Genomic DNA, 16,069 nt, shown 5'->3' with positions numbered 1-16,069 from the left:
CCAAAACTTAGTGGCTTAAAACAACAACATTTTTCTCCCCTCATAATTCTGTGGGTTAACTGGGATCAGCTGAGTGGTTCTTCTGCTCTATGTATTATCAGTTGGGTAACTCAGTTGCATTCGGCTGGTGGCAAGGATGAACTGAACTAACATATAAGGTGTCTTGGTGCTCTTTCATGTCCCCTTTTCAGTTGGTTATTTTGGGCTTTTTCACAGAATGGTGATTTGGGGGTAGTTGGACTTCTTATCTGGAGGCTCACTTCTAAGAGGAAGGAAGCAGAATCTTCCATTCCTTTTAAGGCCTATGCTTGAATGTCCCAGATACTTCTACTACAACAAAGCAAATGAGAAAGTTAATCTTGAGTCAATAGGAGAGACTAGCCTCAAGGCAAATAGCATGCACCTCTTGATGGCTGAAATGGCAGGCACATATATAGAGAGAAGGAATTGATGGCAGCTGTCATTTAAGACTATTTACCACTTGTGTATTATGAATATCTTCTAGTTTTAACTTTCTTTTCACACTTTTAAGGTGTCTTTGATGAACTAAAATTCTTAATTTTAATATAGCCAAATTTATTCATCTCTTCTTTTGTAGTCAGTGCTTTTTGTATCTGTTTAAGAAATCTTTCCTTGCTATGAGTTCCAAGAGATATTCATCTTTGTTTTCTACTAAGAGATTTTGAAGTTTTATTTTTGACACTTAAGTCCTTAATTCTTCTGAAGTTGATTTTTGTTTATGACTTGAGTAGGAATCTGATTTTATTATTTTGATTGGATATAGAATAACCTTCCTTTCCCACTGATCTGACATACCACTTCTGATATGTGCTAAGGCTTCCCAAATGTATGGGAGACTGTCTTGGGGATCACTGTTCTGTCCCATAGGTCTGTTTGTCTCATCTTGCCCTGTCTTCATTACACTAGCTTCATAATTGGCCCTGATTTTTTGAAGAGCAAGATTCCTCCTCTTTGGTCTCTTTATTCACAATATCTTGGCTTTTCTTAGTCCTTTACAGTTCCATATAAATTTTCGAATTATCTTACTAGGTTTTAAGAAAGTCCTTATTGAGATTTTCATTGGAATAATATTGACTCTATAGATTAATTTAGGGGAGAATCGATAAGTTTTTGATATTAGCTTCCTATCTAAGAAAATAGTATATTTCCATTTATATATTATAGATTTTGAAAATTATCTTAACAAAGTTTAAAATTTTAATTGTTAAATTTCTTTTGAGATACTTGATGTTCTCTAAGACTGTTGTAAATTGTGTTTTCTCTTTAATTACATTTTCTAGTTGCTTGCTGCTATTGTATAGAAGTGTAGTAACTTTTGCATTAATCTCATATCCAGCCACCTTGCTAAACTCTCCTAGTATTCCTAAATTTTTTTCAGTGTATTCATTTGGGGTTTTAATGTAAATAATTTTATCATCTATAAATGATAACAGTTTTATTTCCTCTATTCTAAAAATTATGCCTCTGTTTTAAAAAAATCTTTCTTATTCTGGTCTCTTCCCCATTTTTTACTTTCAATTCTTGTTGAAAACAGCAAGTTGAATCAGAAATGGCTGAGACAAATACATAAGCCCTTTTATTTCGTTATTCACACAAAGCAATAAAATTAATGTAAATGTCTATTAGAAGATGTGGCTACAGAAAAATAAATGTGGCCTGTCCTAGTGACATTCATGGAAAAGAAAGGGTTTCCTCAATGATCTGCAGTCTGAGAAGTTCTATGGGTTCTTTTCTCCTCTGTTGTACAAGTTTTATTTTGAAAACTATTATCAGGTGTTGCATTTTTAAAAAGCAGCATTAGGTTGTCTCCTCTCAAAACCCTGTTTCTTAGTGCCAAGACCTTACTGTCAGAGATTAGTCATAACCTTGGTCTCCCTGAGAAGGTTCTTCAACCCCAAGTTTACTTATTTATGTAGCATTTTCACCTAGATTTAAATCTCCACAAAGATCTCACAAAAACGATTTAGAACGATAGGGTTTTTAACATCTTTTTAAAAAAGTCATTCTTCTGATTCTTTTTCACTTCTAGATCCACAGTCTGATTTCCTGCAAGGTACTGCTAAATTCTTTTTGATTGTTCACACAGATTGATTTGCAGTAAATATGACATTTGAGATGTAGGGTAAAAATCACTGAAATTTCAAGAATAAAAAAAAGAAAGAAAGAATAAAAAAAAGAAAGAAAAAAGAAGGAATATTTTAATAAAAATACTGGATTAAAAAATTCTCACTCTGACCATTTAAGAGTAACTTAAAGAAGCTAGACTTTGTAAGTATTAATTTTTAAATATATTATTAATTTTTTGGGCTAAATTTTTCTTTCTATTTTTCAAAGAGTAAGTGTATATTACACTTTTGCTTGTTAATGTTCAACTTAAGCTTGTGGAATCTTTCTTAGAACTTATTTTTTATGGCGAAAATGTATCACCTAAACTTAGCTAATACACGTAGTTAATCCAGAAAAATCATCATCGCTGGCATTATTGGCTTGATAAGTTATTATTATATACTCTTTGCTGTCAAGGTTTTTTCCAGTGACAAGTGTAGAAATAAACAAAAAGTCTGACTCATTTTTATTACCTGAGCAAAGTTCACTACTAGGAATTTGCCTTTAACTTATTTATCTATTATGTCAGTCAGACTTCCAGAGGTCAATGTGATCACTAACCTGTATAATTGTGATGCTCTCTCGACAATAAAATTGTTTTTTAAAATGTTTACTTTCAAATTATTTATTGTTCACTCTCAAAATGTGTATTTTAGTAATTAGCCCTTGATAATACAATTAGTAGGTGCTAAAGTTCCCGAGCCTGTGTTCTTACCCAGTCTGCTAAATGCTAGGGACAGTTCTACTTGGGCCTGTACAAGGACTAGGGCATCAGTAGAAATGATCAGATGATTCCAAATGAAAGAGGCCTTGGAACTATGGTGCTTAGGCTATTGTTGAAGGCTACCTTTTAAAACTAACTATAGGAGATAACATCTGTTACTGAATATCCATGGATGTCTAATAAACCAGAGTTGCAGCTGCTAGAGTGGAGAAAAGAGTCACAGGATAGTGGTTAACATGTTATCCCGGGGTCCTGGATGTAGGTCCCAGTTCTACCATTTACCAGTTGTGTGATTCTTGGAAAAATTATGTAACCTCTCCACTCTGTTTCCTCATCTGTAAAATAGAGGTGATAATCTTAGTATGAAAATATGGAGTGCATGGTGTCCAGTGTATAATAGGTGCTCTATAAATGTTCATTTAATTATTATTATTATTGTTTTGAAATTGAAAATTACTATAACAACACAAAAAATATCATCTCCATTTCTCTTGTCTACATTATGGAGACAGAGATAAATGTAAGTCATAAGCTTCCACATTTTAGGAAGAGATATGTTTCTAGCCTGATGTAAATTTTCCAAAGTTCAAGGAATAACAATTTAATTGCCTCATCAAATAATTACACTGGTAAAATGTACTCTAGGAAAAAAAAAATGAGAAAAATAAAAGACCATCAAAGGGAAAAATACTAATAATAAATGTTTAGATGTCCTACCTTAAAAAATTATTGAGCCCCTTATTGTAATAATAAATTTTATAGAAAGAATCAAAATTTTTTGCAAAATTTCTGATGGAATGATTACTTTGTTGAGTTTCTACTATGTGCTAGGCAACATGTAGGGCAGAAATGATAGGAGAAAGAACAGGACACACACATAGTCTCTGACCTCATGGACTGATGGGACCACACACCCCCAACATGCTGTTTCTGAGTTACATAATTTTTTTTTTTTATTTCAGCATATTATGGGGGTACAGATGTTTAGGTTACGTATGTTGCCCTTGCCCCCCTCCCCCCAATATTTTAATATAATGTCCAAAGATAAATGTTTACACAGACATCTCTTCATGTATGAAAGAACTATCAGTTGCATATTAGATGAAAACATTTGGTCACACAATTGGTTACATAATAGGAGCAAATTTATCTTTGAATATTTAAGAATTAACTTCTAAAATGCCGACCAGGGGCAGAGGTACCACTTTGTCACAGCACATTCTGGGGAGGCTATGGGTATAAGTTTGCTTCTTTGTCCCTCTCCTATGTGGTGGTTATATTCTAAGATAGTTTAGTTTGGGAGCAGAGTAGTTGAGTATGTGAAGGCCATCCCTGGGTAAGCATGATCCTTTGACCCAGTTAAAATATATTTAACATAGAAGGAAGGCCTATGTTCAATATTTTATTCATTTATTTATTTTAATTTTACTTTTACTTTTTTTTTAGAGAAGGGTCTCTGTTGCCCTGGCTGGAGCTCAGCGGTGCTATCATAGCTCACTGCAGCCTTACACTCCTGGGCTCAAGCAATCCTCCTGCTTCAGCCTCCTGAGTACCTGGGACTACAGGCATGCACCACCATGCCTGGTTAAATTTTCTTATTTTTTTGAGATCAGCCCGCCACCACGCCAGGCCTGTTCAGCTTTTTAGATGGTAAATGGCTGTAAAATTATGCAGTAACCCAAACAAAACAAAAACCAGAATCAAAAGAATCTGCCTATCAAAAAAGAGTAATTCAATAAGGAGTTAGAAATTATAATACCAAACAGATATCACTGCAGATAAAAATGGATGCCGTTTACCTTCTGAATTAATTCCTGACTTCTCACCGCGGTATTCGTAGCCAGCCACATCTCCCCTATTCGCATGTCAAGGCTGGTCTTTCAACACTTGTGGCACACTGGCCCAGCTGGCCTCTGTGCCTTTGCCCATTCTGTGTCCTCCACCTGGAAGGCTTTCCCTGTTTGCGGCTCAGTAACAGTTACCAAAGTCCTGCCCATTGTCACATGCAGCGGACATGCTACCTCTTCCACCCTGGAATAGCTACCACCTTTGACCCCGGCATTCCACATGCTCTGCAGACACTTGCTGTGCCCAACTTCCCTGATGGTTATTTGTATACTTAATTTCTCCACTGGGGGCTGTGGGCAGGGATCCTCTTCGTACCCAGGGCCTCATCCAGAGTTCCACAGAGTGGGGTTGCAAGAGTGAAGTGGAAACATTACAACAGGCTCCTCCCAAAGTGTTGTATGAAGCAAGAAAAACAAAACTATAGAAGATGGAAGATAAATATAATTTATATCCTAGAGACACAGAAAACCGAGGTATAAAACTGATGATATGGTTTAAGATTAAATGAAAAAGAGAAAGCCTTACTGCTGTCTTCAGAATACGTTATAATTAAGTCTAACAGTGACATCGCTAAGCTATATAAAGCGGTCTTTGTTTGGTTCCCTCTTTTACTAAATTGATAAGAAAAAATTACTTGAAAATAAAAAAAGAACCTTGTTTTTCAGGGCCAGTTCTGTGACTATTGCAACTCTGAGGACCCCAGGAAGGCACATCCAGCCACCAACGCAATCGATGGATCTGAACGATGGTGGCAAAGCCCTCCTCTCTCCGCAGGCACCCAGTACAACAAAGTCAACCTCACCTTGGATCTGGGGCAGGTGGGTTATTGGAATGGAAACATGAGTTTGGATCACGGTTTCTGCAGTGATTTTTGACATAACAATAATTATTGTAAAAAACAAACTTCAGCTTTAATTCACTAATCATTGTTAAACCTGTGACGTTAATATTTGCCTCCCTTAAAACCCAGAACAGTGCCTAGCACAACGCAGATCCCCATTTTTATGAATTAAATGAGTTACAAAGGCCAGGCATGGTGGCTCATGGCTGCAATCCTAGCACTCTGGGAGGCCAAGGTGGGAGGAGCCCTTGAGCCTAGGAGTTCAAGACCAGCCTGGGCAATAGTTAGACCCTGTCTCTACAAAAAAACAATTAGCCAAACGCATAATGTCACACACCTGTAGTCCTAGCTACTTGGGAGGCTGAGGCAGGAGGATCACTTGAGCCCAGGAGTTTGAAGTTGCAGTGAGCTATGATTGTGCCACTGCACTTTAGCTCGGGCATCAGAGCAAGATTCTATCTCCAAAAAAAAAAAAAAGTTTTCAAATAGTTTCAGGCCACTGCACTCCACCCTGGGTGACAGAGAGAGACCCTGTCTCTAAAATATATGTATATGTAAATTAAAATTTTAATAAATATATCTTTGCCAATGAAACTATTTAAAAACTTTTGTGTATAGAGTGCAGTTTATATAAGAGATACTGCTTGAAAGAAATAAAAAAGGGAACTACATTCCACAGTTTGGAAATTAAATGATACTGAGATTTCTTTGAATGTGTTATTTTCATTGTGATTGGGCATAATTTTGTGATAGAAGTGCTCTCAACCTCTTTGGCCCCTATGTTGTGCTAAATTAGACCTCTCCTGAGAATATTTTCACCATCTATTTGCATCTGGTGTAATTCACAGAGATGCTTCAAGGTTCAAAGACTCTAGAACCCCCATTTCAGCTCTGAATTAGTCTTATCCCTATGATAGCTAACCTCTAGCTAACCTCTAGATTTTGCCTGTAGTGACCAGGATTTACCTATAATATCATTTATTTAACTGAGGATTTTTGTATTTAACAGGGAATTTTAGCCCGTCCAAATGATCCATACTGAACGCACCCATGCCTGCTGGACTTGTTCTTTTCTCCTTAGAACTATTTTTTTTTTAAAGCACTTTAAAAGCATCCTTTTGATGTACTGAAGAACCCGTAATTAAAACAGTTAAATTAAGAAAACATAACACAGGAACAGTTTAGTAATTTGCTGGTGGCTGGCAAACATTAGTCATAGTATACATAATCATGAAGACAGTGTGTCCACCCACCTGCTCTGTGCGTGTGGGTGCTGGTGTGGGCCAGCCTCGGTGTATGGCTGAGCACACTGTTCACTTGCGGTGTGGCCCTGAGCCACAGACTTAACTGCTCTCTGCCTCAGTTTCCTTGTTTGTAAAAATGAGATTGTTTTTTGAGGTTTAAATGAGTTAACTGCTTCATTTTAAACCTCTTAACAGCAGTGGTAATAATTTTTATTTGATAAAATAAAGTGAACTTTGATAAACGCTTGCTAAAAAGAATAGACTCATAACTTTTGTGCCTCTAGGAAATACTGCATATAATGCTGTAGACAATTCTCCAGAAAGGTCTAGGAAAAGGAAAAGCAATATAAAAATTATGTCAGACTGAACACATTTCTTTCCTCTTTTATGTTGGAGCACATGTGTTTTAATGAGCATGTTTTGTCTTGTAGGATTCATATTTTATGCCCCATTGGTGAGATCTGTGTTTTCTTCCTTTTGCTGGAATCAACCATGAGAATGTTATTTATTTATTTATTTATTTATTTTGAGACAGAGTCTCACTTTGTTGCCCAGGCTAGAGTGCCGTGGCGTCAGCCTAGCTCACAGCAACCTCAAACTCCTGGGCTCAAGCGATCCTTCTGCCTCAGCCTCCCAAGTAGCTGGGACTACAGGCATGCGCCACCATGCCCGGCTAATTTTTTTCTATATATTTTTAGCTGTCCAATTAATTTCTTTCTATTTTTGGTAGAGACGGGGTCTCGCTCTTCCTCAAGCTGGTCTTGAACTCCTGAGCTCAAACAATCCGCCCGCCTCAGCCTCCCAGAGTGCTAGGATTACAGGCGTGAGCCACCGTGCCCGACCATTAGAATGTTATTGAGAGGCTAGATTTCATAATTTAATAGTAACATTAAGACCTTAGAGGTAGAGAAGTATGAATTTTGATGCATGGTTGGGAAATAAAATGCAGATCATAAACTTTTTTTTCACCTTCCGAGAGCTGAAATTAGATTATGATGTGCCATTGTCAATTTGACAGCTTATGTTTCCACGAGGGGCTCATTTTCTTTGTCTCCTTTTGGACTAGTTGGTGTTTTTCATTGTTATTGTTCTTGGCCAACACAGTTTGACAAATGAAAACATTACCTTCAGGGCTGAAGGGCAGTTTCCCCCTTGCAGGCTGGCAAATGCAGGACATTTCTGTGACTCACTGGAGGCATCATATTTTCTGGGGTTGTTCATTTGATTATACATTATGCATCACTTTCAAGCTATAGAGTAAGAACACAGTGTCTTATATGAAGCTTTCATATCATCTGGCCAAGTATCATGAGCTCATTTTTATATTTAAAGCAAAATGTGGATGTCCAGTTTTTAAAAGGAGGATCTTTGGTATACAAGAACATTTGTCTTTCCTGGATCCTGGTGGGGTGTGACCTCCAGCAGTGTCCCCCTGTGAGATGGGAAGGTATAGCCATGGGGTCTACATACAGACCTGGGACTTCCTTCAGAACGCAGATGAGTCTTACTCTGGGGACTCTATATGTTCACTCTCCTGCTCCCACCCCAGGGTGAGATGTAAGGGAGACGTGTGGATGTGGGAGTGGCCTGGAGGTTGTAAAGTGCTGGCTCTCGGGTGGGAATGAAGAGGAGAACCAGCTCAGGGGTGAGAGGGCACCATGCAGAGCAAGCCTGACTCACTATGTTCCAGGGAACCACAGGACAATCATCTTGAGAAGAATTTTAAGGTTTTTATGCAACTTGTAATATCCCCAAGAGTATGATTTTAAACCTGTTAGTGGTAAAAATAAACAAAGACAATACAACTTCCCAAAAAACCCCTACAGTCACAAAAGGGTTGAGTGTTTGCTTCAGAGGTTGGAGGCAGTGGTGCCCCCCACCCCCCACTCGTTTTGCAGGCTTCCAGGGAAAGAGGCCCATGAGAGCAGATGGTGACAGCAGAAGAGAACCACTGAGACAGTCCTTTGGGCCCTGTAGAGAAAAAGGCTGGGATGCTCACAGCTCCCTGGTCCCCCTCTGAGTGGTGGGTCTGATGGACAGTTCCTGTGCCTGTCCCCTTGCCCATCTCAAGGGCCTGCATCTGACTAACTCTGTGTTTTCTGACTGAAGGCTGTTTCTAGGGCCATGGCAGTTTTTAACAGCTGTGTCTACAGCAACCTGGAAGTCCAGCATTTAATGCTCCAAGAGGGATGGGAATTGGTGGAAAACCCCATTTCCCTGCCTCTCAGTGGGACAATTCTTTCTTTCTTTCTTTTTTTTAGACAGGGTCTCACTCTGTCACCCAGGCTAGAGTGCAGTGGCGTCGTCATAGCTCACTGCAACCTCAAACTCCTAGGCTCAAACAATCCTCCTGCCTCAGCCTCCCGAGTACCTGGGATTACAGGTGCATGCCACCATGCCCAGCTGCAGTGGGACGGTTCTGAAATGCGTTCTACACAATTCTTCAGTGTTCCTGGTGGGATTGAGCCTCCGTTGGGTTGCCCATAGTAATCTGCTCATGAACATATCGGTTGTTGGCTTTTCTCCCTCCCCTGTGTTCCTCTCTCCCCCAACTTGTGCTTCTTGAGGTCAACTCCTAAATAAACTACCTGTACCCAAGTCTTTGCCTCATGGCTTTAGAGAGGACACAGACTAAGACAGAAGAAAGAGAGCCTAGGTAGGTGTGGTGGCATGGACCTGTAGTCCCAGCTACTCAGGAGGCTGAAGTGGGACAATCGTTTGAGCTCAGGAGCTCAAATACAGCTTGGGTAGCATAGTAAGACCCTGTCTCTAAAAAAACAAATAAAAAAAGGAAAGTGAGCCTAGTCCTGAAACCCTACCCCTCCAAGTGTTCGCCCAAGTAAATGCTATGAAACAGTTATTTAAAATGCAAGATTATGTGTGGGAGGTTTGTATGGGCAAGATGGGAAGTAGCATGTCAGCCTGATAGCTTGAGATTGGTCTTGGTGAGAGAATTTACACTATAGGAATCAGCAAATGTTACAAATCAGGGCTTCTTCTTTCCAAGAGACAGTTTACCAGCATCCTCTCTGTCTCTTCCTCATGCCTCCTCCTCTTACTATTTCATCATTACATCTTGCTCCTGACATCTCCAGAGCCCAGCGCCTCCTCTCTGTTGTTACTGCCTATTCTAGTTTGGCCCTTGACAGCTCTTTCTGTGATGAGTCCGCCAATCTCCTCACTGATTTCTCAGCCTCTCTTCTCAGCTCACCTTGTTCTGTAGTCGGCCCGAGAGGAAAAAATCCTTAATGGTGAGATGAGAAAGATTAGAAACAGTTGGAGTTGGCCGTCTTCAAAGGGCCTACCTGTCAATCTTCTCCTTGCTTCCAGGGTGAAACAGAGATGTCAGCATGTCTTTCTTTCTTTTTTTTTTTTTTTCTATTTTTACAGTAAGTGTGGCCTGACAGTCATTCTCCTTCATTAACATCCTTTAGTGGTTTTCCGTTACTTTTGGAATACAGTCCAAGTTTCTTAACGTGGCACAGATGCCCCTTTACTGTTTAGCCCCTACCTTTTTGCCAGCCTCATCTTTAGATGCCACTTTCTCCTGCAAGCTCTGTGCTACATCCGTTGGGACCTAACTGTAATTCCCTAAATATACCATGTCATTTCCTGCCTCTGGGCCTTATTTTGGTGCTATTCATGGCTCTTGGGGTTCCTTCCCACCTTGCCTGGTCTGGCTACCTTCTTCCCAAGATAACTCAGATATCACCTGCTGGAAACCCTCCCTGGCTGCCTGCATCCCTCCGAGCCGTTTCTGTGTCCTCTGAGGCACTTGCTGTGCTATGATGTACAGGCTCAGTACACCAGGAGCTCAGTACACCGGGTCAGGGACTGTGTCTACAGTATTCTTTCTGTATACATGGGGCTTAGAAGTCCTGGAATGTACTTCTTTTCATCTTATTCCATTGGATTCTATATCTTGCTGTAAGCATGGACAGCTCTGGTTTATTTTAAAGACCTGCAACATTTACATTTGTTAGTTTTCATATAACTAGCACCACAAATGCAACTGACATAACAGAAAGTGAATTAAATATGTTTCTTTCCAAAACACTCAGTAGCTTGTAGGCAGACAACATAAATCCAAGAAACAGAAGCTGGGATAAAAACTGTACTAGGAAGCAGCAACACTAGGAAACAAAATACTTTTCTTCTGGAATTTTCTCTCACTCTCTGCAGATAGACATTAATATGAAAGAGTGGTAAACAGAGGTCACTGTGACCTCCTTGGTGACTCTTACGAGGCAACCTTGGGTCACACACAGCTATGACTGGCATTTGGCTGCCTCCCAGGATTCAGGCCATTGTAAAGCTGTCAGAGGGATTTTTCTCGTCACAAAGACTGATAACCAGGGCTTGGCATCTCAGGGGAAGGTGCAGCCCGCAGGCCGGGGAGAGGTACCAGAGGGGGTCGCCTGCGGCTGCTGAATCAGCCCACACCTTATAGGCCTCTCATCTAGCTAGACAGCAAACACGCAAATGGGGTTCATTTCTTGAGAACCCCCAGGACCATGGCTCATGCTGATGAGACAAAAATAAATAGAAATAGCCCTTGGCACCTTTTAGAGAATCGACTGCAAGGTTTTGCCACCCATCACATAACACGTATGCTATAGCATGGCAGTGTGAGTTGCCTGTGCACCACAAGGCTCCCAAGGTAAAGACTTGTGAGTTACATATGCTTCATGAGGCCCCAGGCTCAAAACTATCATGAGTTAAATACAACTCACATGGCAATTAATGTGTTAAGCTGCCTCATTTCTTCTAAGTGAGTAAAGTATCTATACACACATTCACACTAAAGTCCTGGGAACTCAGTACTGATGTTATATCTTCCCAGAATATTTGCATTTTAAAAGATTACTATCTATCTTTGACATGAAATGACTACTTGGAATTTATCCTAAAGAACTCATGAGATAAATGCTCAAATGTTTGATCTAGGATATGCATATCAAAGTGTTGTTCATAATAACATCCGGTCGGAAACAATCTCATATCCAACGAAAGGGGACTGATTCAGTCAGTGGCCTAACAGGCAGCCAAATGATGCCATGGAGCGGTCTTTATTGACACAACATACATTCAAGCTATATTGTGAAGAAAAAAACATGTAAAAAACATATAGAAAAAAACTGTATGTAAGCTAGCTAGATAGCTAGACAGTATGGTATAATCACACTCTGTAGTAAAAAAATTATGTGCATATATTAGATAAGAAAAGAAAAAAGCCTGGAAAGAGAGACTTTAAAATGCTAAGAGTGCATCTCTCTGGATGGTGGGGTTATTGTTGATTTTGACTTTCTTCTGTAAATCTCAGAGAGTAATTCAGATCGCCAGTGTTGGATACTTATCTAGGTACAAATCTGGCTCTGTAGCTTTCTAGCTGTGTGACACTGGCCCTGCTAGCTAATGTCTCATCAGTGTCTTCATCTGGAACATGAGGATGAATCTAGTACCCACGTCCTAGGGTGGCTGTGAGGGATTAATAAGGTAGAGAACTCAGTCCACGTTATCTACCGTTACGTCTGTGCTTTCGACAATGCGATGTATTACTTTTACAGTTAGAAAAACAATAAAGCTGTTTTTCCTTTCGGGGAAAAAGTCAGGTTCTATAGAAAGAGGACAAAGGGAAAAATGATTTCTGGTAGGACTTGAGTTATTGATGAAAAAGCTTCTTTGGAGCTTTCCCGATGTCTCCACCCCCCCAATATGAGCTTCTGACTGTTTCATCTCAGAATGAGGTTGGCCTCCCAGAGATCTTTAAATGCCAACAGAATCAGAAAAATATCCAGTAAATGGAAATCGAATTTTTAAAAAGAACATATTTGATTCCTTAGCTAATCTTGAAAACTATTTTATATGTTTCTTCCTTTGTGAAACTTTTAAGATTTCAAGCATATTTCGGCTTTAAATCATGGCCATTTTCCTATTACTATTAATGGCAAGCGTATATAAGGAAAAACTGAATTTCATGAATTCTTCACGACAGTTCTAATGAAAGCTTGAGTTAAATGTGATATGTCAGGGGAGTCGCTGGGCCTGGTGTCTCCCCTCCTTTGCCTGCCATCCTCAAGGTACCTGCCTGGCCCCCCAGAGTCCCTGCTTCTCACACCTGGAACCCTGGAGCCTTCCTGCGCCACCAGACTATCTTTCTTTACCCTTTTCTTCCTGACGCCACTTCTTTCCGTATTCCTGTTTCTGTGATTCTCTTTGCTTTTGTGTTTTCACTTTCCATTCTCCCATTGCATTTCTTTACTTTAGGGAAAAACAAAAATCAAACCAAACCACCTGTTCTAAGTACAGAATAACCCACCGTTCTTTTCTTGGGGTCACTGCCAGCCTTGGCAAGGGGTGCTGCACTGTGTCCCAGCAAAGCGGTAGCCTGCTGAGTCGGGGGGGATGTGTGTGTGCAGAGGGGGTGTGGGGTGGGGAGGGTGTGAAGAGGCTCCCTGCCTGGCTAGAGCAGCTGGACCTGCTACCCCTGCCCCCAAGTGGCCTCAGGGTGCAGGTGGTGTGACTGCCCTGCCTCCCCAGGACTTCTGCAGCTCCCTCTAGACCAGAGGGGCCAGGTTTCCTTCCCCACATCTGGCAGCTCCTGCCCTTCTTCCTCACAGGGTTCCCTCTGGCCGTGTAGCCAGCAGATAAGGCACTTTCTGTGCCTCTTTCTCACTCAGGAGCACGCTCGTGTGCTATTTTTACTCTTCTCTTTAATTCTCAAACCACTAATGCAAACGTTCCACGGTTTAGGAATTCCAGATTCAGCACACCATGCATGACATAGTTCGTTCCATATGTGTTAAGCACTCTGAGCAATGAGATTGTATGTTTACCTTTATCGGTTTATGCTCCTCAGCATCGCAGAGTAACCAGCTTGGAACATTCCATTCTTTCCATTAGCCCTCACAGTCATCCTCGCCCGGCAGACTCTCACCATCCCTTGCACTGCCTGCTGCCACCAGGGTCCCAGGAACCCCCAGAGAGATGGAGAGGGCAAGTCGGGCAAGGAAGCCTGTAGCTGGGAGGTACAGTGCTCTGTCCTTCTTAATGATCAGTCTAAATTGCCAGATCCAGGTGGGCATGGGCAGCTGGAGTCCAGCTGGTGTCTCTAGCACAGGGTCCGAGGTGGGCAGAGAAGCTGGGACAGTTGTCATGAGGGCAAGAGCCCAGAGCCTGGAGGCTGGCCCAGGAGAGGTGGAGCCCATGGGAGCAGAGTCCGTCCATCCTTGCTGTGCAGCATGGAGAGGGCAGGGAGACCTTGGCAGGCAGCTGTTTTGTAAATTCTTGTGCTTCAGAGGGAGGGTGTCATGCCTGCACCGCCAGGTCCAGATGTCTCTCAGCTCAGACCTTGGGCAGGGCTGGGCCTCAAGGTGCCTGGTATTTAGAACAGGTGGGCCTGACACCTGGTGGGCTGCCCCAGCTTGCCCCTGTGTGTAGGTTGCTATGGCGTTCACACAAGCTCCTTTTCAACTGATTTTATTACCCTTCAAGCCAGCGATCCCCTCAGTGCTGGACACTGCAGTCTTTTGATCCTTTGCCCATCTCTTCCCATCTGTGTGGGGTCCCACTACCCCAAGGCTACACAAACCACCACCCAACCCAAGGGCGGCGTTCACATCCCTGCCCCTGAAACCCTGCTCCTTTTCAGCCTGGGGAGCTCTGAGCTTTGCTGCTCAAACTGTGGTCTTTGGGTCAGCTGCACTGGCATCCCCTGGGAGATGGTTAGAAATGCAGAATTCTGGGCACCACCTGGACCTCTTGGATCGCAACCTGCATTTCAAGTCCCTCGGTAGACCATGTGCACATTAAGATTCGCTGTAGACTGGTGCTTCTCAAACCATCTGGGACAAAAGATTGTTTTCCTTTTTAACATTTCTAATCTGTCACAGACCCAGTACCTTTGTAAAATACAGTAGAAATGAATTCTTAGAAAAATGAAATGAAAAATGAAACCTAAAGACGTACAAAATACAAGCCTCATTAAAAACATTAAATTCAACAGACAACTTACTTTTTAAAGTTGTTATAAAGGTTTTTGAAAGCTGTCTGTCAATTTCTGTCCTTGTTACATTGTGGATTAGTAACAAACAGTTCCCGGCACCAGTCCACGGACCACACTTTGAGTAGCACTGCTCTAGACTGTGCACTGGACTATTCTTCAAAGCTATTGATGGCCACCATATCCCATCCTGAAGAGTCTGCTTCTCCATTCTGTCACCTCAAGTCTCTCCTCTGGCTCAGATTTGGGGATGCAGTTCAACATATGTTTGTTAACAACTTTAGATAGCCCAGGCCCCCCTGTGACCCTGGGAGTCTCCCTCCTTTCCATCCACTCGCCACCCTTCTCTGCCCAGTGCCCCAGGCGGCAGCTGACCTTCCCAGACAGCAGCAACTGTCTCCCTCTCCTGGGCTCCTGGCAGGGTTTGGCCAGAGGGAGGTGTGGCAGGTGGTCACAGGGCGGGAGGAGAGGAAATGGGGGCATCTGCTCCCCCAGTCCCCCCTGCTGGCTGTGCGCTGCAACCTCTCAGCTACCCTGTCCTATTCAGGGTCTTGGCTCCAGCTCCGTCCGGGCTCCAGCATCGGCCCAGGGTGGGAAAGGTTCTCAGATCTGAGCTCGAGGTGCTTTGCTTTCACAAGAAGCTTCCCTTCCCCTGCGCACTCCTTTGTTAAGTCTCGTGGCTGCTTTATTAAGCTCTCCTCCATCACTTGTGCCTGTAGGTGATGTCTCCTGCCGGGACTCTGAGTGACACCCAGAACTCCAGCTTGTAAAGGATGCTTTACTACTGCTTGAAATTTGATAAAACTCTCCAGGTGTCATCTCTGAAAGAATGAAAGGAAGTTATTGAAGAAGTGGCTATATAGATGTTTTAAAAAGTGCATATGATGTGAGAGAGTGTGTGTGTGTGTGTGTTTGTGAGTGTGTGTGTGTATGGAGAGAGAAGGAGAGATACCTCAGTTGAATTATGACTGAAGTGAGGAATAGTATTCTGTGCCTTTCTACATCCGCAACACCTAGGACAATGCCTGGTATATAGAAATAGCCCCAGTAAATCTATGCTTAATGTGTGAATGAATGAGGATACAGAGTTCCTTGCTCACATCTGCCCAGTTCACATATGCCCCTCACATGCCAAAGCCACATCTGTGCAACAGACAGTAAGAATATTTATCTTTCATAACTTGGAACATACTGAAGACATAAGGAAAAGGTTGGACCTTTGGTCATTTATATTTAGAGTATTAATTTAAATATGTAGAAAAATAGGTGATAAAGAAAAGATA

The 16,069-nt window shown here is 41.8% G+C and overlaps 1 protein-coding gene across 2 annotated transcripts in view; it reads left to right on the top strand.

The window, feature by feature from the left end:
• The window catches only part of LAMA3 (laminin, alpha 3), a 252,466-nt gene that overhangs the window by 15,513 nt on the left and 220,884 nt on the right, over positions 1-16,069 (top strand). For both annotated transcript variants that reach the window (XM_012662686.1, XM_012662685.1), the window contains exon 2: positions 5,365-5,517. In XM_012662686.1, the coding sequence (XP_012518140.1) occupies positions 5,365-5,517 (153 nt within the window). The remainder of the gene's footprint in view (positions 1-5,364; positions 5,518-16,069) is intronic.

Source organism: Propithecus coquereli, unplaced genomic scaffold (genome assembly GCF_000956105.1).
Source record: "Propithecus coquereli isolate 6110/MARCELLA unplaced genomic scaffold, Pcoq_1.0 Scaffold773, whole genome shotgun sequence".
NCBI lineage: Eukaryota > Metazoa > Chordata > Mammalia > Primates > Indriidae > Propithecus > Propithecus coquereli.
The sequence above is the reverse complement of the archived record's forward strand: the minus strand, read 5'-3'. Positions and strand labels throughout refer to the sequence as shown.